The sequence below is a fragment of the Scophthalmus maximus genome, chromosome 22, assembly GCF_022379125.1.
Source record: "Scophthalmus maximus strain ysfricsl-2021 chromosome 22, ASM2237912v1, whole genome shotgun sequence".
Classification (NCBI taxonomy): domain Eukaryota; kingdom Metazoa; phylum Chordata; class Actinopteri; order Pleuronectiformes; family Scophthalmidae; genus Scophthalmus; species Scophthalmus maximus.
Genome location: NC_061536.1, coordinates 9083869 through 9104932, shown reverse-complemented (window position 1 = coordinate 9104932; position 21064 = coordinate 9083869). Strand labels below are relative to the sequence as shown.

The 21064-nt window shown below is 45.6% G+C and overlaps 1 protein-coding gene across 4 annotated transcripts; it reads left to right on the top strand.

Moving 5' to 3' along the window:
- The first annotated feature begins 593 nt into the window (after nucleotides 1–593).
- On the top strand, nucleotides 594–19800 carry cgnb (cingulin b). Of its 4 annotated transcripts, XM_035620890.2 has the most exons (22): nucleotides 595–763; nucleotides 1064–1231; nucleotides 4838–6003; nucleotides 6097–6185; nucleotides 6298–6367; nucleotides 8951–9048; nucleotides 9403–9535; nucleotides 9624–9836; nucleotides 11539–11687; nucleotides 12278–12304; nucleotides 12970–13090; nucleotides 13433–13645; nucleotides 13834–13932; nucleotides 14645–14893; nucleotides 15122–15292; nucleotides 15850–16011; nucleotides 16221–16310; nucleotides 16429–16512; nucleotides 16605–16723; nucleotides 17105–17213; nucleotides 18004–18167; nucleotides 18461–19800. In XM_035620890.2, exons 3-22 carry the CDS (start codon nucleotides 4867–4869, stop codon nucleotides 18591–18593), a joined length of 3630 nt encoding a protein of 1209 aa, XP_035476783.2. In that variant the 5' UTR covers nucleotides 595–763; nucleotides 1064–1231; nucleotides 4838–4866; the 3' UTR covers nucleotides 18594–19800. The 4 variants fall into 4 exon arrangements, with proteins under 4 accessions (XP_035476784.2, XP_035476783.2, XP_035476782.2 ...); XM_035620891.2 differs by lacking the exon at nucleotides 1064–1231 and having other exon boundaries at nucleotides 594–763; nucleotides 9624–9827; XM_035620889.2 differs by lacking the exon at nucleotides 1064–1231.
- Nucleotides 19801–21064: the final 1264 nt, after the last annotated feature.

Below are 21064 nucleotides of genomic sequence, written 5' to 3'. Positions count from 1 at the left end.
TTCAAGAAAACCCTTTTGATATTATAAGATAATTGTTCGAGAGTTGTTACAAAGATGGACAAGAGAGTTACCTCAGTTTAAATTAAGCCGTGGTACCATGGGCCTGGTGGTGTGTAGAGATGGGTTAAGGTAAATCATATTCGGTTACTTCACATTAACCCAAAATTGGTAAAAACACCAATACAGTCAAAACGCAGAATTTGGAAGATTTTACCTTGAAATTTTTTAAATGCCAGACTACAAATTCCCTATTGTTACAATTACATTTTTAATTGAATGGCTATACAGGATGTAGTGTTAACTAGAATGGCCTTTGTCCTGTCAATAGTTAATTATCTCTGGCTCAGCAGTGATCAGTGTCTCTTGACCTGTCTGTGTATTGGGTGTGATTATAGCCCCATACTGCCTCGCGAACATTTTTTCAAATTGATAGACAAATTATTCCCCATAATGACACAGCTGTGGAAAATTGACCGCGCGCGCACACCCTGTGTCTGTGTGTGTGTGTGTGCGCGCGCAGATGAGAGGGCGGCCGCAGGCCCCGCCCCTTCGGGACGCCAACCCACCAATGAAGCGGGTCCTGAGGCGGGACGACGACGACGACTCCGCCGCCGATGCGCTGGCAACAGGTTGCGCTGGCAGCGGGGTGAATTTTGCCCCTCGCGTCCTCAGTTTGTTGAGGGACAATCCCCACCTCATCCCAACTAACTCCTGGCCGAGGAGGGGAGGGCCATCTTCGGGATTTTGGATCGTCTTTTCGCAGGTACAGTAGAACGAGTATCCCGCTCCACACAGCTGCTGCCTGTTTGATGTGCATCTACTTTAGGGGGATTTTGACGCACAGGTGCGGGAAAGTGCAGGGTGTCCCGGTGTCACCCGGGCACCTGAGCTTAGCATCGGATGACCTTTTGGATAAACATAGACGGACACCTGTGGCTTTGTGATTGGATTTTGCCAGCCGGCTCGTCGCGCTCAGTTCCTCCCCCCCCCCAGCACACGATAATGACGGAAATCAAGTCTGTTTCTGTTGCCCCCCCCCCAACCCCCCTCTCTCTCCAAAAAGGTTCGGACGCGGCTCCGTGTGCGCGCCGCTGTCCATAATTGGATCTGAGCGCGCTGCGTAAAGAGGACACGAGGTGGAGGAGCTCGTTCATCTCCGCCCGTGGTCCCAGCTGGCTCGTGTAAACAACGCGGCGGTTTCGAGGCGCACCGATACTGGCCGAGCGCACAGGTGGGTGTGACGCACCGAGCCAGGAGCGGACAGGTGCTCAGCGGTTACTCCACCGGTTACTCCACCGATGGGAGCGTGTTCATCCGACACACTGTTCCAAAGCCACACTTGTATATTGTCTCCGCCTGTCTTTGACCCCGTCTAGATTAATACGTCGAGTGGTGTGAATAAGGAACTACTCTGCTGTGTTCAGGTGTGCGAGGCTGAACCGCGAGATAAGCCTCATATCCGACGTTATAGTTTTTAAGTGATAAGGTGTCGTGTGTTTCCTGGTACAGTTAAATCGGTGGCTCCAGTATAGTCCTGATCCCGAATTGCTGATGGATAAAATGAATTATACTCACCCCAAAACAAATTCCAGCTGTTGACTTAATGTGTTCTTTTGGTGTAAGATGGAGCTGGATGTTGATTTAGAGTTGTCATTTAGAGACTGAAGGAGGCAGTGCAGGGTGAGGGGGTTGTGTTACTGCTTTGCAGAAAGTGTGTCATGTAAATGTATTCCAAGCAAATTATACTAAAATCTAGCAAAAATAGAATGTTTTGTTGTAAAACTTTTGGAGATCAATTCAACTATGTTGTGTAGCCTTTATCTCTTAATCTTGTTTATGTTTCACATATGATAAGTTAATATGTTCAAACTTAAAATCTTGAAACATAAATATGTTTTCACATACAGAAGGCAAATGCCCACACCGGAGAAGCCCGAAGCAGCAAATATTTGGAGTTTTGTCCTTGGAAGATTACTTAAACAGCCTTATAAAATTATAAAACTTTTGGCATATTCTCTGTTTATGTGTAAATTTGACTCATGATAGCAGTTGTCATATTCTCATAATTTACTGGCAATGATTTCAGCCGAATCGCCCTGACCCTCAGGGTCAAAGAGACTCGTCTCCTTCAGACGCCCCAGTGGGCGAGAGCAACTGTGGGAGAGAGCTGAAGATTAGATATGTGGTATGAAGCAAGACCGGAGGGTTTGCAAGAACAGGGCCAGAGGAAAATAAGAAGTGGATACTGGGTGAGGAGAAAGGGAAGCGTGATGGCAGGTCGGCCCGTTTGGTGACATTCCTGTCTCTGTTGACACAGCCTCTGCTTGTGACAAAGTGAGACAGGGAGCACGAGCGGGGGCCAAGTCGTCCCCGCGGCGGCTCCTCGCTGAACGTGTACCACAACTGAGCTTTTGTGGAAAATCTATATTTACCCAAGGAGCATATTTGCACCTGGGCGCCTTCAGTGGGACCAGTAGCTGAGGGCTGAGCACCTTCAAATTGCTTTGATGCGTGGGGACCGGGACATATGAAGGAGAAACACTGACATTTTTAACCTTCGGATCATCGTTTTCATTACGTCCAACGCGTTGTGCAAACCTTGTTGCTTGCAGTTATGTCGGGACAAGATAATTCATTTGGTTTGCACTGTATTTTTAGTCGCCAGCTTGTTGCCCCTTTAATTAGTCTCTTCACTTTTTTATATACTGCCTATGTGGACAGTTTTCCAATGTGTGTAGGCTTTACAGTTGATGCTGCCCCAGTTCTCAGTTTCCTCTTAATCTGTTCTTATTATACAAATGCAAACCACGCGCAATGCCAAGTGTAAAGGGAACGAGCGGAATCCTAAGAATGTTTTTTTGGGGGGGGAAGACAAAGGCCTACTTTGATTCACTAATCTAACCTCATTGCTAGTCGAGGTGCAGCGTGTTACTCTATAACCAGCAGTCAGTTCCATTTTAAGTCGCGTGAGAGTCACATCTGTAAGTGGCGGACCAAAGGAACACGGACCGGGGGGCGGAGCGTGGCGCTGAAAGATGAACGCACGCAGGAGAAATAATATCTTCTGCAAGTCAAGAAGATCTGATAAAAGATACTGCACATAACTTATAGAGATACTCAAAGGAGTGATGATGATTATTAGATAAACAAACCTGCTATACCGGATGGGAAATGCACGGCAGGTTTCTTGTATATACATTTGTGTGTGCTTGCGAGCCTGCACGCACACGCTTGTCTCTCTGTCTGTGTGTGTGTGTGTGTGTGTGTGTGTGTGTGTGTGTGTGTGTGTGTGTGTGTGTGTGTGTGTGTGTGTGTGTGTGTGTGTGTGTGTGTGTGTGTGTGTGTGTGTGTGTGTGTGTGTGTGTGTGTGTGTGTGTGTGTGTGTGTGTGTGTGTGTGTGTGTGTGTGTGTGCGCGCGCCTGCGTGGCTCAAAGTAAACAGCCTACGCCTGAGTGACTTTACTCTGAAGTCTGGTGACTGGGGAGACTCTGGCAAAGGCAGCGGCAGAGAGAAAGAGGGGAGGCCCATTCCTGATATAGTCCCCGGTGTTTAATGCTCCACGGAGCCCGGACAAAAGGAGGAGTATTCGCCTCCTCGGAGTGTTCATCACCAAACTCATTTTCCAGGGCACAAGGTGGACTTGCTTAGGTTACACTATACTCACATTGTACTGTAGCAGGGCGAGTTGTTTATATTGAGTCTCTGAAACTTGAAATGAATCTACAAATACGTTTGATCATCAATCGAATGACTAGGTTGTGTAGGTCCAGCTGTGAGGACATGATGGTTTTCTTTGTGTGATGTGACGTGTAACAGAACAGATTTGGCTTTTTGACCAATGATCAGATAAAACCAGGAATTTGAACCTGTCATGTGGACTAAAGCCTGAATTAGTAATCGAGATAAGTCCACGATTAAAATGTTGGTCGCAACATATTTAAAAAAAATGTAAACACCAACAAAAATTCCGTGGCACTTACGAGGCTATCCAATAGTTTAATATTGCACTTCCATATAGTTAGAGGACTCACAAGAGACACAAATTAAAAAATAAGTTAAAAGTATATATTATTTATAGTATATATTTATTTGTCTTTAATATACACCAGAGACTGTCAGTTTCAGGTGTTCATTTGCTACTGTGTCCACCAGTAGTGTAAATAATCCACCTATGTCACGTCAACCATCCACACACCTACTTTATACAGTAGCTCTTTGTTCCTCTGTGTTCCCGGTATCGTAGTCAAACAGGCATTTAGATTCATCTCTCCTGAATCCACAAAACATACAACAAAACCCAGTGAATGAGGCTTGGATAGAAACATAAAGTGGCATATCCGCACATTAAGCAATAGTGATCTTGTTGGTGCTAATACATACTGTGTTTTCTCTTTGTTTTCTGAACACACCCTGAGGGAAAATTAGGGCCTCAACCTGTACAAAGAGATACTATTTGGCACGACATGAATACAGCACATTCTGGTTGGGAAGGAATTCAACCTGTAGAGCAGCAACCGAGAAGATGACAGCTCCATCAAGATACACCAGCGATCTGATATTTTAGCTGAGTCAGACTGGCTCCACCTGTGGAGGAGTGGGCAATCCACCCAGAAGACAAGGAAGAAGCAGGGACGTGGGTCAAAAGGAGGCATCGGAGTTAGGGAGCAATTCCTTTTTTTTCAAAACCCGAAAATAGCAAAAGCATAAAACAAGTTGGGCACGCCTGAAGAGTGCAGTGTCTGAAACAAAGGGTCAGTAAGAATCCCATGTTCAGTGTTCTTGTTGCTCACGTAACCTGATTTGCATTTCTTCTGTTTTCCCTTCCCTGTGTGACCAGGCTGCTTCCACAGACAGCAGGAAGAGAACATGAGCACCCTCTCCACGGACAGGAAGCCGCTCGTGGATTATGGCGTTCAGATCCGCTTCATCAAGGACCTCGAGGACACAGGCGGCGGTTATCAAGATAAATCCAGAGGAAACAGCAACGCAACTCCTACTAACAAATATGGGGTGGCAGTGCGCGTCCAGGGAATCTCTGGGCAGCCTTATGTGGTGCTGAAAGATGGCGAGAAGGGCGACTCGTATGGAGTTCAGCTGAACACTCCCACCTCCAGCTCGGGGTCAACATCACCTTACAACAGCCTCCCTAAAACGAATAAAGAACCAGCAGAATTCACGAACCCCTACAACCCGGCTGTGAACGCAGCACAATCCCCCGTTTCTCCAGCAGAGGACGAGGAGGGGGAGATTTTCGGGAGTCCTCTGAAGCGACCTCCAGGGGACGGTCAAGCCGGAACACAAGGGGAGGAAGAAGGTGGAGCTCGAAGAGAAGGACGGCTGGAAAGGAGGAAAGCGGAACCCCAGCCCAAAGCATCGGCGAGGGAAGCGGAGAACGGCAGAGATCGGACGAGTTCAGAGGAGTACAACGAGGCAGGCCTGAAACCTGTCAAATTGAACGGTGTGGGAGCCCGGGGGGTCAAGCAAACTGCCCCTGGCTTCACCGGCTCTCTGGGCAGGTACAGCGGGAAAAAACTGAGCGCCGAGCCCCCTCCAAAGTCGTTCCCGGAACCCGCAGCGCCAGCCGGCGAGGAGCCCGCCGCCCCGGCGATCGACACCAACTCCCTGGCTCCCATCAATAAGCTCATCAGTAAGTTTAACTATGGCACGCCAGGCAGCGCGCCGCAGACCAGAGGCCGCTCCGGAGCGAGGCAGCGGCTCAGGTTCGACGAGCGCAAGCGCTCCAGAAGCCTGGACGCCAGGAAAGACGTTCAGCCAGAGGTTTCCCCGCCCCCTCCCACGTCTCCCACTCTGAATCCGTACGCCGCCCCTCTGTCTACTGCCTCCAGTTTGTCGTTGTCGTCACGTGCCCCGGCGGGCAGCGGCCCGGGAAGAAGCCCTGCGCCTTTCACCAAGGTGTCGGCCCTCGAGGCTCCCAAGCCGAGCTTCAAGTCACCGGGGAAGTTTGTTGCCAGGAACTTTCATCCGTCTGTAGCTAAAAAGCCTGTAAGTACTGCCGATGAGGGGGATTAGGAGTTAGGTAAATCATCCCCGGGGTTTTGTATTCTCCATTTAACTTTGTTTACTCTCTATTTGAAGGAGATCCCTCCGAGGAGTAAAAGCACAGAGGCCATCAGCGAGGAGGAAGCTCAGCTCAAGCCGTCTATTTTTAACACCCTCAAAGACGGGTAAACGACAAACAAGATTCACTGAATGGCTGGCGTCCGTGTATCTGTGTGAATACTGTAGATACATGGGGTTTTTCCAATCTAATCCTATGTCCAATGTTTTCTCCCCCAGCAAAGGTGAGAGTGACGGATCCCTCAAAAGAACCGTCAACCTGGATAATGAGACCCCCGGCAGTTTTAAGGTACGGCGGGACATTAAAGCTCAGTGTAGTCAAAACTTGTGTTCTGTCTATATAATGTCAACTCAAAAGTCCACCTCTCACATCTTCAAAACCAATTTGATATAACTTTGGAGTTCCACATTTAAATCGCACCTGAGTTCCATTCGCCGACGGAGACCATGAGGTGTGGTTGAAGTAGCGGCGTCTGGCCGGCAGCCGCCTCTTTATTCTGAGGGTGTGAAGTTTCTATTGGATTCAACTTTGCCTCAAATCTTTTGCAGGCCAAAAATACAGGAAATTAAGTGGCATGCTCAGTATTCCTCTGCCAGTTTTGGTATCATCACTGCGCCTTTGTGCTCCTCCGACACCTGATTAAAATAGACTTGCCAGGGTTTCTTCTTTTTTTTTAATGAAGATTCACAAGCAATTTCCTTTAAATCTGCAACCTTTTGCATAAATCTACATACAGAAGTAATTCCTTTGTGTCCTCCCCTTCTCCTTTTACACGCACTTGATTATGTATGATCCCTTGTTATGTACTTCTAAGCTGGGGTTGTGACCACGGCGGCTTATTAATTATTTGCCCTTCTTGTCTCTTGGCAACAATGCACCTGCGGAGAAAAGCTGCTGCGGGCTCAGCGTGTGTTGAGAGCACAGTCGTTGAGATCCATCAATAATTGAGTCGGAGTGGAACCCTGCACCGGCCGAGGGTCGGCTTGTCGGACGGGACAGATCCTTCTCAGATGGGTTCCTGTTGTACAAAACCTCCTTGTTTCTTTCTTGACGACAGCCATGTTGTGCACTTCCGTAGATGTAGCAGCTGTTTTTCTCAACCCAAGCATCCGAGAGCGGGATGACGGGGTTCAAACAGTTTTCCTGCCTCGGGCAATTTATTCTTCAGCTCTGGCCCTTAAACCCCAAAATGTCCTTGTGTCTGTGTTGAACCCAAACATAAGATCATAGCAGGGTTAGATGGTTTTTTTTTGTTGTCAACTAAAGGGCTCATCCAGTTTTGGGGCATTTGTGATACATCCAACGTCCAGATTTATACTTAACTTTTCATTTTGCTCATGTGATGCAGGGTTCACATTCCCTCTGTACCACTAATGTCCGTGGCTCTCTCTTAAGTGCTCGTGTTGATGTGTGCTGGTGTGTAGTGATGAGTCGATGCCCCGACACCCTGCTGTGTCCCCGGTTAACTGAGGATCAGATGCCGATGTGTTGGATTACCTCAGTCCAAGACAGTCGGACGCATGTTTGTTTGTGTGGAGAGTGAACACCGAAGGCTGTCGCCTGTTCAAAATGACAAAGGACTTGTTCACAGCCTCCTTGGTTTGCGGCACCTCAACAGTTTGACAGAGACAATCTTAAGTGATTCACACTTTGATGAAACTCTCCCGTTTGAATTGTCTTTCACAAAAGATCAACAAAAGTGTGATTCTTTGATTTAAAAAAAGTTGCAAGCACTAGTGTGTATTCATAGAAAATGGCGCTTACGTTAATAATCACTGCTTAGGTGCATTTTCCTCAAGAAATATCCAACACTGAGTTTAAAATTGAGATATATTTGCTGCTGACAGTGGGTGAAATCTTGATCAACCTATTTTTGGGGGTAAATTCTCAATAGATTCAGAAACAAATTGTTGACAAATTGAACAAGGACTCTTTTTCTGCTTTAATTTTCATAACCCCTCCATTGTTATCTAGCAACCGCTGCGTTGGAGTGCAGCTCCCATCTCACCTGACCAGAGTCTCTGAAGATCAGATCGGCTCTTCTGTGGACCAGTCTTGTGCTGAATCTCATTTGCGATTTGTAACCACGTTGTGTTCAACCACCTCTGAAGTATTCAGCGTGGCAGGAGAGTCCCTTCTTGCATTAATTCACTCACTCGAGCGCTCAAAAGAGCTCATGCATCTTTCTCAGTTACGTTATCTCGTGTTAATTATCTCTCTGTGAGGACGCAGGGAGAAACTGAAATGTCCCAGAACGGGGATTATCTACAAACCATCCTGCGGGGGACAAGAAGAAAAATGAAACAAATCTGTACAAAGCATATCTTCATAATCCATCGATGATAAGTTAGAGAAATGTGAGGACCCCCCCCCCCGAGGAGCCAAACTGTCTGCAGATCGCTTTGTCTCTCTTCTCTGTCTGTGTGTGTGCGTCCATGTAATGGGTGTGTAGGAGGATAAGAGAGGTTCCACGGGCAGGCTGCGCTTACACCTCCTCCATGTCTTGACGAGTGGTGTGGGCGACGAACGAGCCGCCGCTCCCGCTCCCGCTCCCCTGCAGCTCGTCAGAAGCTGTTGTTTATGTGGGGAGAGCGTCTTCTCTTTTTTTCTGTCGATGTCTGAGCCCGGTGGCAGGGCCTGTTCACCCAAAGATTTTCTTGACTTGTCAGAAACTAGGGCAGGAGAAAATGCGAGGACGGGCTTTTTACAGAGCGCATAATGTATGTGCAAGGTTGACAGTGACAGTCGGCAGTGCGTTTCCAGTTCTGCTCTCCGTCTCTGTGCTTTGTCGTTGTTCGTTGCTCAGAAGTCTCATCCTGAGCCCCCTCCTTCTACATTTTGTTTGTGTGTTTGTTTGTGTTTTTTTTACAGAAGGGAGGATCTGATGCCAGCCCCCAAAAGGCAAATCTTGAGCAACTTCAACTTCAACTCAATAGATGCAAGAAAGAACTGCAGCAGGCCTATGATGAGTAAGTGTGTGGGTCAATGACTAGGGTTAAAAATAAGGGTTAATATTGTGTGTGTGTGTGTGTGTGTGTGTGTGTGTGTGTGTGTGTGTGTGTGTGTGTGTGTGTGTGTGTGTGTGTGTGTGTGTGTGTGTGTGTGTGTGTGTGTGTGTGTGTGTGTGTGTGTGTGTGTGTGTGTGTGTGTGTGTGTGTGTGGTGGGGGGTGGGGGGTGGTTTTGGGCGTACAAAGTGTGCACTTAAGCGTCCTGGCACTGCTGCTGTGGCTTTTTGTCAAATGATCGTTTCACTATAACCTGATTGATTGGATTGCAAATGAGTGTTGCAATATTAATTGTGTGTGTGTTTGCGTGTGCGCAGACTGGACGAGGAGCGTATGACCAGAGAGGGTGCAGAGATACGTCTGCGTCTCCAGGAAGATCAGCTGGCTGAGCTTCAGGAGGAGCTGAGGAGAGTCTCAGAAAACTCGCCTCGCTCAGACTCACTGCAGATGGTACTGACATTCTGCACAATCGCACACCGTGCAAACACTCTTATCTGTCTCGCTGCTTATCTGTAAAAAGAAAAAAATGCTCCCCTAGGATGTGGTGACTCTGCAGGCGGACCTGGCCGAGGCCGCCATGTTACGTCAGCGCCAGGAGGACACGCTCCACCAGCGGGAGCGGGAGCTGACGGCCCTGAAGGGAGCGCTGAAGGAGGAGGTGGAGTGCCACGACCGAGAGATGGAGGTCCTCAGGGAGCAGTACAGCCAGGACATGGACAACCTCAGACAAACCATGGAGCAGGTGACACAGGTGGATGGCGCTGTCTTTTCGCATTTTCGTGCATCGCATCACTCTCTCAAAATCTTAACTAACCCTGCAGCCCAGAAGTTGGAGCGTGACTTTGCTCAACAGATCTGGGGTTCGAGCTGTGATGCAGCAGTGGGTCGTTGAACATTTAAAAGAAAACATTGAGTCTTCATTAGTTGTCAGCAGTTGAGGTCCATTGACTGATAAAAGATTAAAAGAAAATGTATTTCTTAAACACCAATAATGCACTATAAATATATTCAGTTTTTTTCCTACATGTTTATGACCGTTGCACGATCACAAATGCCTCTGAGTTCTGACTTTTCTTTCACTGACTTTGTTTTTGACGAGATAAACCTTGAGAGAGAGAAAAAAACTCGATAAAACTAAAAACAATGTTGGTTCTGTACCTCTGACGCACTGAATCAACACAAATTAATACGAGTGATTCGATAAACTGAAGAAAGAACAAACAAGGCGCCGTTTGCACACGGAGCTGAACTCGACCGCTGCAGACAGAAATGTATGATAAAAAGCGTTTATTTATGCGTTTCTTTTTCACGTCAAAAATTCTCGGAGACTCTTTGTCTTATATCACAAACTTTGACGGTGAAAGAGCCAGAACTTCGGCAGACTGTCGATCACTTGTAAACACTCACTCTGTGAATGAAAAAAGTGAGTGGTGCGCAAGATCTTTTTTCTTTCTTATTAATTCTTTCTTTTACAATATTGGCTAAAAATAGGAGGTAATATTCACTTTATTTTCAACTTTTGGCATTGGCACACGAACACGTTTTTTCTTAATCCGTACGATTATCCTCGTGATATTGTTTCAGTGTCCAAATAAGAGTCTGCAGGTCACAATTCAGTTAACGAGGAAGGATTTTGAACCTCTTGGACCGCCACAGAACAACCCGCAATGCGGCACTCGCTGTGAATATTTCTTAGTTTCTGATTATTTCATTTTTATTTCTGCTGCGTCATAGTCTGCTAATGCAACCTTAGAATTGAAACAGAACTTCTTTTTTCAGATGAGCTCTTTACACATGTCAGACAGTTTATGTCCTACATGTCTGCGCGCTTTGATGTTGCATCTGCCTATTATACGCCCGGGCTTTGTCTTGCTATTCTGTTTACTGTGTCAGTACGCGGAGTTCACACACAGAGTCAAGGTAACGTAAGGGAAGGCTGTGCAGATTTTTTGTTTCTGTTCTACCAGCTGACTATTTTTGGAGCACTGTACGATGTGGTGGAGAAGAAATTTGAAGCATACATGCACATACAGGAATAGATCATTATGCAGATTTTGGAAAAGGTAACTGCAGTGTCGGGGGGGAAAAAAAGTATCAGCCTGAGAGCAGGAAATAAGCAGACAGGTTGTCAGCTGCTTTTGATTCGGTGATTTATTTGGCGGATCAGGAGGATTAAAGTAGCAGGAATCGCTGTTTGCGTCGACTGTACCATGATCTTGTCTGACATTTCACGGCGCTATGTCTTATCTAGAAGTATTTTTCAGAAGTGGAAGACGTGTTGATGAAGAAATGAGCTGAAAAAGAACTGTCTCAGTTCCTTTGAGCCAAACGTGCATGAGAAATAAACGAAACGAGAAGGATAGATTTGTTTTGTTCTTTTAAATCTGCCCGACACTGACTCCTGTTAATCTTGATATGATTTCATTGTGTTTACGTTTGTGGTCACGTCTCAGTCCCAGGAGCAGATCGAGGAGGAGAGGGAGAGGGTGAACGCCTCCATGTTGACCCTGGAGGACGAGCTGGAGAGCTGCAGAGACGACCGAGAGCAGTGGAAGACGCAGCTGGAGGTCACCGCACAGGAGCTGGACAGCACCAGAGAAGAGTTAGTGTCTTCAAGTCATTCCATGTTCTTTATTGCACCATACAGAAGTCAAATGTGTCCAAAAACTTTCTGCAGATATGGCACCATTTCCTTCATGTATTTTTTTATAAAAAAAATTTAAGATATGTATAAAGTACATCAGAAGCCCAAAATGTAAGAATCAATTTTTAAGTTTGAGTACACATAGTTCATCTTTTTAACTTCAAAGTTTGTCTTTTAACGCTAAAGGACCACAAATATGTGGATAGATCGATACTCATGGTGAAGATGTAGGATAGAAGCCTATTTGCCTGAGATCAGCTGCTGAGTCAAACACATAGTGGAGCCATATCCATACTTTTGATCCATAAAAAGACAAAGATGCACATTAAAAGAGAACCGAAGCTCACAACTTGCTCCTCACTGCTTTGAGCTGACAGTGGTATAATATTCCAGCCTCGGTCGAGCATCAGACAACCTTTTCTCACGCTAGTTCAAAGAATCGAAAAAGTGCTTACTGAAAAAACTTTGGTTCACTCCTGTAGGATTGCATTTCTCTGGAGGTATTTTTTTAATGCATGCACTCTTTCACTCTACTCTTCATTCGGCAGGAGCGGGAAGCCCGACAGCGGTCGAATGTGAGAGGGGGAAAGTCGCTGCGTTTGGTTGGAGTAGAGTTAGTCTAGTGTCCAACAGAAATCTGAGATTCGCTCCCTGAAATACACCTGAAAAAGCTGATTTGTCAGAGTGGATTTTTGATCTGATGACATCAGTTTTGATCATTAGATCTGTGGATCCGTACTAACAGTGATCTGGTGTAAATAAAACCCAATCATGTCGATGCTTCAAACAAATCAATAGTCAGATATGTACTCAGCTCATTGTGTCATTGTGTGTATCATTATTTAATTGAATTGCTAATGGACATAGTTCATTTTTGAATAAATAAGTTAGTGAGGCATTTCATTTTAAAGTGTAAATCCTGCCATGAACGTGTTTGTCCGTAAAAGACAAATTCTGTATGTAGTGATTTTTTTTTTTATGGTTTTGTCTTTGGCATGTGTTTGTGTCTTTGTGCTTCTAGCCTTGTGTGTGTGTGTGTGTGTGTGTGTGTGTGTGTGTGTGTGTGTGTGTGTGTGTGTGTGTGTGTGTGTGTGTGTGTGTGTGTGTGTGTGTGTGTGTGTGTGTGTGTGTGTGTGTGTGTGTGTGTGTGTGTGTGTGTGTGTGTGTGTGTGTGTGTGTGTGTGGTACACCGCGCTGCTGTCACCACTGTGTGGTCCTTAGATCTACTCTCTTTCCACAGGCTGCTGAAATCCTGTTTGGAGAAGGAAGAATTTGAGAGCAAGCTCAGGGATCTTCAGGATTCACTCCTCGCCATGAAGAAACAAATGCCTGCATCTGACGATAACCGTTCTTCAGCGGAGGTAATTCACTTTGGTCATGAGGCAGAGCACAGATTATGCTCTCTGTGTGGGTGAAATGCAGAGGCTCCTCTTCTCTGTTTTATAGTTTGTTTAGTTGTTTTTTAAATCTGTCGGAGCAGTAAAGCTGCTGTGGGTTTTCCTTTTGTTAAAGTTTAGATCATTTCATTAATTTTTCCTGCACACACACACACACACACACACACACACACACACACACACACACACACACACACAAAATCACACTTGCGTGCCCCATACTCACATTAACACATTGCTGTGCGCCCCCTGGCACATTCCTCTTGCTCACACACGCATTATTCATCTCTGATTACCTATCCCAAGGAGCTTCAGCGTTGCCATGACAATCTCAAGCGGACCCGCGCCGATCTGGACAAACAAAAGGGCGAGTCGGACGAGAAGAGCAAAGCACTTCAGGCCCAGAAGAAAGAGAGCGGAGAGAAGGAGGCCGCGCTTCTGTCTGAGATCAGCAGGTTAAAGGAGCAGTCGCAGAAAGACGTGGCCGAGCTGGAGAAGGCACTCGAGAAGGCGAAGGAGGTGCAGCTTCTAGATTCTATGGAGAAATGGTGTATTTCATGATATGAGATAAAAGGAACAATAGATTAAAATTGATTTGATGTCAAAAAGTTTTTGTATTGATATCAAAAATGACAGCAGCTGATTTATCAGTAAATTCTACGTCCAATACTTTCGGTTTCACCTTCACATTTCTTCTCTCGCTACAGTCATCGGCTGGATCTGCAGGACGGACTGTGGTGGACCACGGCACCAACCTGGAGTTCCAGGAAACAAACGCTCGTCTCAGAGAGAGGCTGGCGCGCATGGTACTGTACAAAAATTTGTTTTAAAAAACACAGCGCAGCACAACGGTACACACACACGCATGCGAAATGATGTTAACCCACATACTGTACGAGTACAAAAGAAATGACCTCCCACGCAGACGGTATTTTCAACTGGGAGATGTAAAGTAAATTAGATCCAAAGAAAAACTCAAACATTTAAGCTCGGGAAAAATAATCCCCCCAAGATGCATTTGTTCGAGATGTGAATTGGGCTTGGATGTGCTCCAGAACACCGTGGCATCACAGCTGTTGTAGGGGCTTTATTCGTATTGCTTTTGATCAAGTGACGAGTGGAGTCATACACAAATCAGTATATATGCAATATATAATATAATATATGCAAAGCTAATACAAATCAACACAAGGAGAGGGAGTACAATTTTAAAACCAGTGATTATAATTATCGAGTACAGAGTCTCTGTTCCAACAGTATTTTGAATATTATAGGACTCTGAGCCTCTTATTATTCCTCCTATTTTACATAACAGAGTTATTGTTGCTGAGTATTATAGTAAATTAGGAAATACTGGTCATATACAGGGTTAGCTGTGTTGTAAATGATGGTTCTCTTCTCAACATGGTTCACCTGACACACACCTATTACCTACAGCATGGTAATAATTCAATATAAACGAGTCCACACGCTGTAGACTCCCATGTTTACGAATGGGTATATTTTCCCATTCTACAGACGAGGCTTCACTCCAGTGCGGCCCGGAGCTCGGACGCCGAGGAGGTTCTGGAGGACGAGAACCGCTCCCTGAAGTCCCAGCTGGAGGAGGCCAAGAGAGGAGCCGCCCGCCTGAGCAAGGAGAGGGACGAGCTGACCCGGCGGCTGGAGGAGAGAGACCTGGAGAGGGAGGCGCTGCGGAGAGGCAAGAGCGACCTGGAGGAGCAGAAGAGGCTGCTGGACCGAGCCCTGGAGAAGATTAACAAAGAGGTGTGTGTGTGTGTGTGTGTGTGTGTGTGTGTGTGTGTGTGTGTGTGTGTGTGTGTGTGTGTGTGTGTGTGTGTGTGTGTGTGTGTGTGTGTGTGTGTGTGTGTGTGTGTGTGTGTGTGTGTGTGTGTGTGTGTGTGTGTGTTTCGTTGAGATCAACAGCAGGGTCTGCTCGGATGTGTAGAGACGTTTGTCATTCATCACCGTTTCTCTCCGCTGCTCCACCGTCAGATGGAGATGATGATGGGCGATTCCCGTCAGTCCGTGGCAGCCCTGCAAGCGCAGCTCGACGAGTACAGGGAGCGCTCGCGGAAGGACCTGCTGGAGGCACAACGCAACGGCAAGGAACGACTGGCCGAGCTGCAGAGGAGCCAGAACAACCTGAAGGCCCAGCTAGAAGAGGTGAGGACCAAAGGCTGATGAACAGAGTGATGACACATGATGGAAGGGGAATGCAAATCTGCAATGTGCTGGAAAACACAGAACCTTTGAAAACCTCAACGTTTTATGTTATCGGGAAAAAACTACATCCTTCAAACAACTGATACTTAACTGTTAGCTCATTCCTTTTCTATTTTTTTACTGGACGTAGTAATATAAAATTTGGTACACGCGTTCATGTCCCCTCCAGATGACTTTTAATTAAACTTTCAATGAGTAGTATTAATTTGATTGTTCTTGATATAGCGCCATCATCAGGTCAAAAGTGTATACAGGAGTAAGGTGATAAACTGCTCGCAACATAATTTATGATACTTGCATAAAGAAGTTTTAAAGGAGGGTAAAATAGAATAGAAAATTTGTACAAAGATAAAGAAGTGGCTTACACTTTCACAGAAATAAGGACGAGAAAGTGTTGCAGGGTTTTAGGAAGACTCTGAGGTAAGTTCGAGATGAGAATATGTTGAGTTCCTGTCCATGTTCATATACACTGATCCCTTGCACCATTTTTTTCCCAGGTTTCCCGTCTGAAGAAGGACCTGCTGCTGTGCAGTGAGGAGAGAGACAGCGCCCAGCTGGAGAGAGACCTCCTCAGTAACCGCCTCAAACACTTGGAGAGCGAACTGGATTCAGAGAAGAGCACCTACACAGATCGCACCAGGGAGATCAGGGGCCTGGAGGTGAGCGCTCAAGGTCACAGGTCATGAACTGAGTCTAAAGATGGGTGGGAGTTAATTGGGGCTACGGTGACGTGTCAGCAAATGGAAGGAAAAAAATGGTGAGGGGACTCATGCAATGCGGATTTGAGGTATCAGATGGCTTTGAGTACAAGCTGTTCGACAAAGCTTTAAAAGGATGTGTGACAGTGTTCCCCTGTGGGCATTCACAGGATAAAATTAAGGCGCTGGAGATCGAGCTGGATGAGGAGAGGAGCAGCGTGGAGCTTCTGAACGACCGTGTCACTCGTAGCAGGGACCAGGTGCCACATTGAAAATATTTGAATGCGCATGCAAATGAGGAGGAGGAGGAGGCTTTTCTATGGAATGGTTAGAACTGATTACAGGTTTATTTACTCCGCCTCCACGTTCTCCTCTCAGGTGGACCAGCTTCGCTCAGAGCTGATGCAGGAGCGGTCGGCGAGACACGACCTGGAGATGGACAAGAGTGCAATCGAGAGACAGGTGCTGTTGAACACAAAAACACGCGCACGCGCGCACACACAGTCGGAACATTTTGCAAAAAATCCGTTGCTCATTCACATCCTTCACTTCAGTTGAAGGAGTTGAAGTCTCGTGTGGCCGACATGGAGGGACAGACTCGGCCCTCAGCGGGAATCCCCCTGCTGGAAATCAAAATTCAAGAGTTGGAAGAGAGACTTCGCAGCGAAGAAAGGTACGAATTGAAGACACAATGACGAGTCAAAACAGAAACTGTCTCCATATGTACATTTTCAGTCCTTACATTTTGGCTATTTTTAATCAAATGTCGACAGTTAGCTTCCACACACTGTCGACGAAACCTGACAAACTCACAAATCACAAACTTGCATCTTCTGTATGCAGTATATACATATATATATAGATAGATATACCCAACTAAAAAGAACAATAACAATTCTTAATGATTGACAAATGAACCCGTCCATATAAAAGGAGCCTGCAAAGTAGGCCTGTGCCACAACACACAAAATAAAAAAAATAAATGATTGTGTATTGTATTATTGTGTAAAAGTATTGTAATTGTATTGTATGAATCCCGAACTCCTCCCCACAGAGAGAAGGCCAGTATCCAGGGCTCCCAGAGACGAATGGAGAGGAAACTAAAGGAGCTTAACGCCACGTTGGACCAGGAGAGGAGCCAACATGTTGAGCAGAGAGACCAGGTAAATGTCAAGATTTGCATGTAAATGCTTTTTTTTTAAGGGTTTACTGGTTAAATACTAGATGCCTGGATCTAATAGACCACAGAACAAAGACTGGAAACAGAGGAAAACACAGCTAACCATAAAACTAAAACCTACACTATTTTTTTAGGCATCAAACAAACAAGGTATAATATGATACTAGTGAGCTGAGTTTAGAGGTACTAAGCAAATCGGCCCTAGCTACATATTCACCGTACAGACCCGAGAGTCAGTCTCATCATCTAATTCCCAGCAACAAGGGGAATCAGCGTATTTTCCAAAATGTCAAACTATGTCAGTGAGATTCCCTCTTCCTCAGCATCAGATCCCCGTGTGTCCCCGTGGGTCGTCTCAGGCTCGCTGACTCTTGTGCTTGTGCAAATTTACATAATCGACAGAATTATCTGTAGATCCTGTTTGATCTACGTCTGCTGTTTAAATCATCACGCAGTTCAAACAATGGTGTAATTGCTTGTTTTATATAAGACTAATAATCTCATCTGTACTCCTCCTGACTGGCCCCCCGGCACCAGGATGCTCCCTGACCTCCCGTCCCCCCTATCACCTTTCTGCTGCCTCTGCCTTTTTTTTTTTTAACAGTAGCTGTAAATGCCCCCCCCCCCCCCCCCCCCAAACCCACATACCCATCAAACCCCCGGGCTTCCACACCTGCCTGTCTGCCCCCCCCCCACTCCCACATCTTCACCCCGTGACCTCCTCCGCTCCCCTCTAACCCCCTGCCTCTCCCTCTCTCTCTCCGTTCCCCCAGCTGTCTCTGCGCGTGAAGGCCTTGAAGCGGCAGGTCGACGAGAGCGAAGGCGAGGTGGAGCGCCTGGAGGGAGTCCGCCGCAAGGTTCTCCGAGACCTGGAGGAGCAGCAGGAGCTCCAGGAGGCTCTGCAGGCCAAAGTCACCGCACTGGAGAACGAACTAAAGTAGGACTTTGGATATATTCTCCCACTCCTGAGAGATTATGTTGATCTTAGACGTTCTGCATTTAAAATAAAGTCTGCCTATATTTGATATTTTGACTTTTCTACCAGCGACTTCCTGAACTATCAGTATTTGACAAGTAACCCTAACAATACCGTATGTCTTCTTAACACTAGGTGGCACTAAATAGTAACCAGCGTTACAAATGCCTGTATTCATTGAGCTGCAGCGGATGGAAGTTGCAGAAACTGAGTCATAGCTGTTGGGTTTTCTGTTGTCTGCCTTTTCCTCTCAGGCGGAAGTCGCAGCACACACTTCGTACGGCCCTGGGCTCCTCCACTTTGAGCTCCGAGGACGAGGACGGTTTCTATGACACCAACATCACCGCCATCCTGCATGAAAGCCACCTGCAGACCACCAACAGCTAGAAATAGATGACTGCAAGAAGAGAAGAAAAAAAATTCTGTGCAAAAACTTGTACGATTTTGTCAGCGCAAGACACTCAGGGCATCAAGGATGCGCTTGTGAGAAGAGCTCTGTTGCCATGCAAACTACAGACTTTGACGTGCAGTTGCTCTTAGTTTTATTTTTAGTCGCAGCAGTCCAACACAGACAGGTTGTCGGGTTAATTAGATTTGCATTTTTGGAGCCGTCAGCTGTGATTGCTTCTTTCCTCTTCTGTTCTATCTGTCATGAGATCCACTCGTTCACTGTTTTGTTGAAGAGACGTATTAGAATTACAGTAGAGATACAATTTCATTCCGATACTTCAAGTTGACTTCTGTTTTCAAAAAGAAAAGGCTCTTTGCTGATTTTTGACCATATTTACTGTATAATACTGTGGTAGCCCATGACTGTGGCGTGGTGTATGTTCAGTGGTCATATGGTAGCGAGGTATTTTCCCAGTTTTAAACCAAAAAATGTTTTTGTTTTTTTTCCTTTTCTGTGTTTGCTTGCGCTTGATAAGGTTCCTCTGTCAGTGTTGTCGTCGCTCCAAGTGTTTCTCCGTGTATTGAAAGTGACGTCATGATTTTGGGTTGTTTTTGTTTTTACCTTTTGAATGTGACAGTAATGGGCTATTTGTGCTGAGTCTACATCTTTACACTGTATTAGCCGCGCTGTCAAGACAATCAAATCACGGTAACACTGTGTATCCACGGAGGTTCTTTTTCTCCCTATGAAGTTTTCTACCCTAATGAACATATATCTGTATGTTTAGCTTGGTCCATGTGCATGTTTTCACTCAAATGCCTTAAAAAAAAAAAAAGAAGTCTCATATCTTTATTTTCCTTTAATGTTGTCACTGCATGTGTTCTGTTAATATGCTGCTGCTGCAATGATTTAAATAGTATTTCATAAGCTTGCCTCTGCTTGCATCGCTTAATGGAAATATCATTACCTTTAGATTTGGAGGCATTCCATTTCTCCTAGTTGCACCTGGCCGTTATGAATGTTAATTATAATCTCTCAATGACTCGATGGTGTTATTCTATTTTAAACCTGTCACTTTTGTTCAAATTTGTATTAGGGCAATTACAAGAGAGGATGCTATATATTTAGAGTGTGTATATTAAGAGCTTTATAAGCGACCCAAAATTTTGGCCGAGTGTACAATAAAAAAGAGGTACGTTGTAATTTTTCCTCATTGTCCCACTTTTTTTTATTATCTCTTAGTATTTAAACTGTGAAATACACGTTTGCGTATTTTGTGGGTAAACGGGAACATTATACTTTGACACCCTGACAGTTTTCTTATACACTATATCATCTTATCATCTCATCTTGCATATATCTATTCTCAATACTAACTCGACAGATGTGAGGGGGCCACATTAATCAAGACAAAAGATCAAGCCCACAATTTCAATATCCTTTCATCGACAACGTCTGATGAGGATCCCTGTTAGTTCTCAACATTGCTCTGTTGAGGTCGCTGGGCGCTTATCATGTCTGTAGCCCCCGCTTCTGCTTTAAACTGTGAAAGCTTTGTTTTTTTTCAGATACCAGTTCTCTGTACTCCTTTTGTCTACGATGGCCACATGAACCATCTACGATGGCCACATGTGACCCCGTGACCCCCCAGGCTGCATTGGGGGGTCACGGGGTCACAAACAATGAGGTGACAAACGGTAGATGTTCATTAAAAATCCAAGGATATACTTTAACGGAGGAAATCCCTTGGGCTGGGCTCCAGTAGACATGAAAACATTTCAGCAATCGTCCAATTGGCTTCCCTCCTCCTCGGAGCAGCGTGGACTCGGTGACAACTGGATGAACGTTGGTCAAATGTGTTTCTATTTCAGCACAGACCGTGAATATTCGACACGCTCCGTTTTTCTATCGCAGCCCTCTCGGTGGCTCATCACATCAAATTGGCATTATATTGAGCGTGAATTCTGGACTATCCAAATGTCTTCAAGTGTCTCGAGCAGCACTCGTGCAGAGGAACTGAATGTCACAGAGAAGATGAGGTCAGACATGACAATCTATCTGAGCGAGGGATAATATCTTGATTCATTTATGTTTCGAAATTCTTTTTAAAACCCTGACAGTATTGTCATTACAGCAGTAACAGTTTTGGCATGAAAATCAAAATGTCCCCCACGTATATATGTACCAAAAGAGGCTTCACAGTAAGAACCAGTGTTGAGATTGTTCTGAATATTTGGTTATTCAATGTCCTGCCCTAGTATTATTATTTTAAATCAATATTCTTGTAGCGGGCTTAGCTGTGTAGAGAAGTGCTCCCCCCCCCCTTAGAGAGACACAGGCTGTAATCCTTCATTAGTTTACTGTAATTACTGAAGACATCAAGCTGTAGTCATGACTCCACCTCATTATCCTCTGTAGGTCCTCTCTCCTCAACTCACCTTCTCCTCTTTCCTCGCAGGGTTTATGA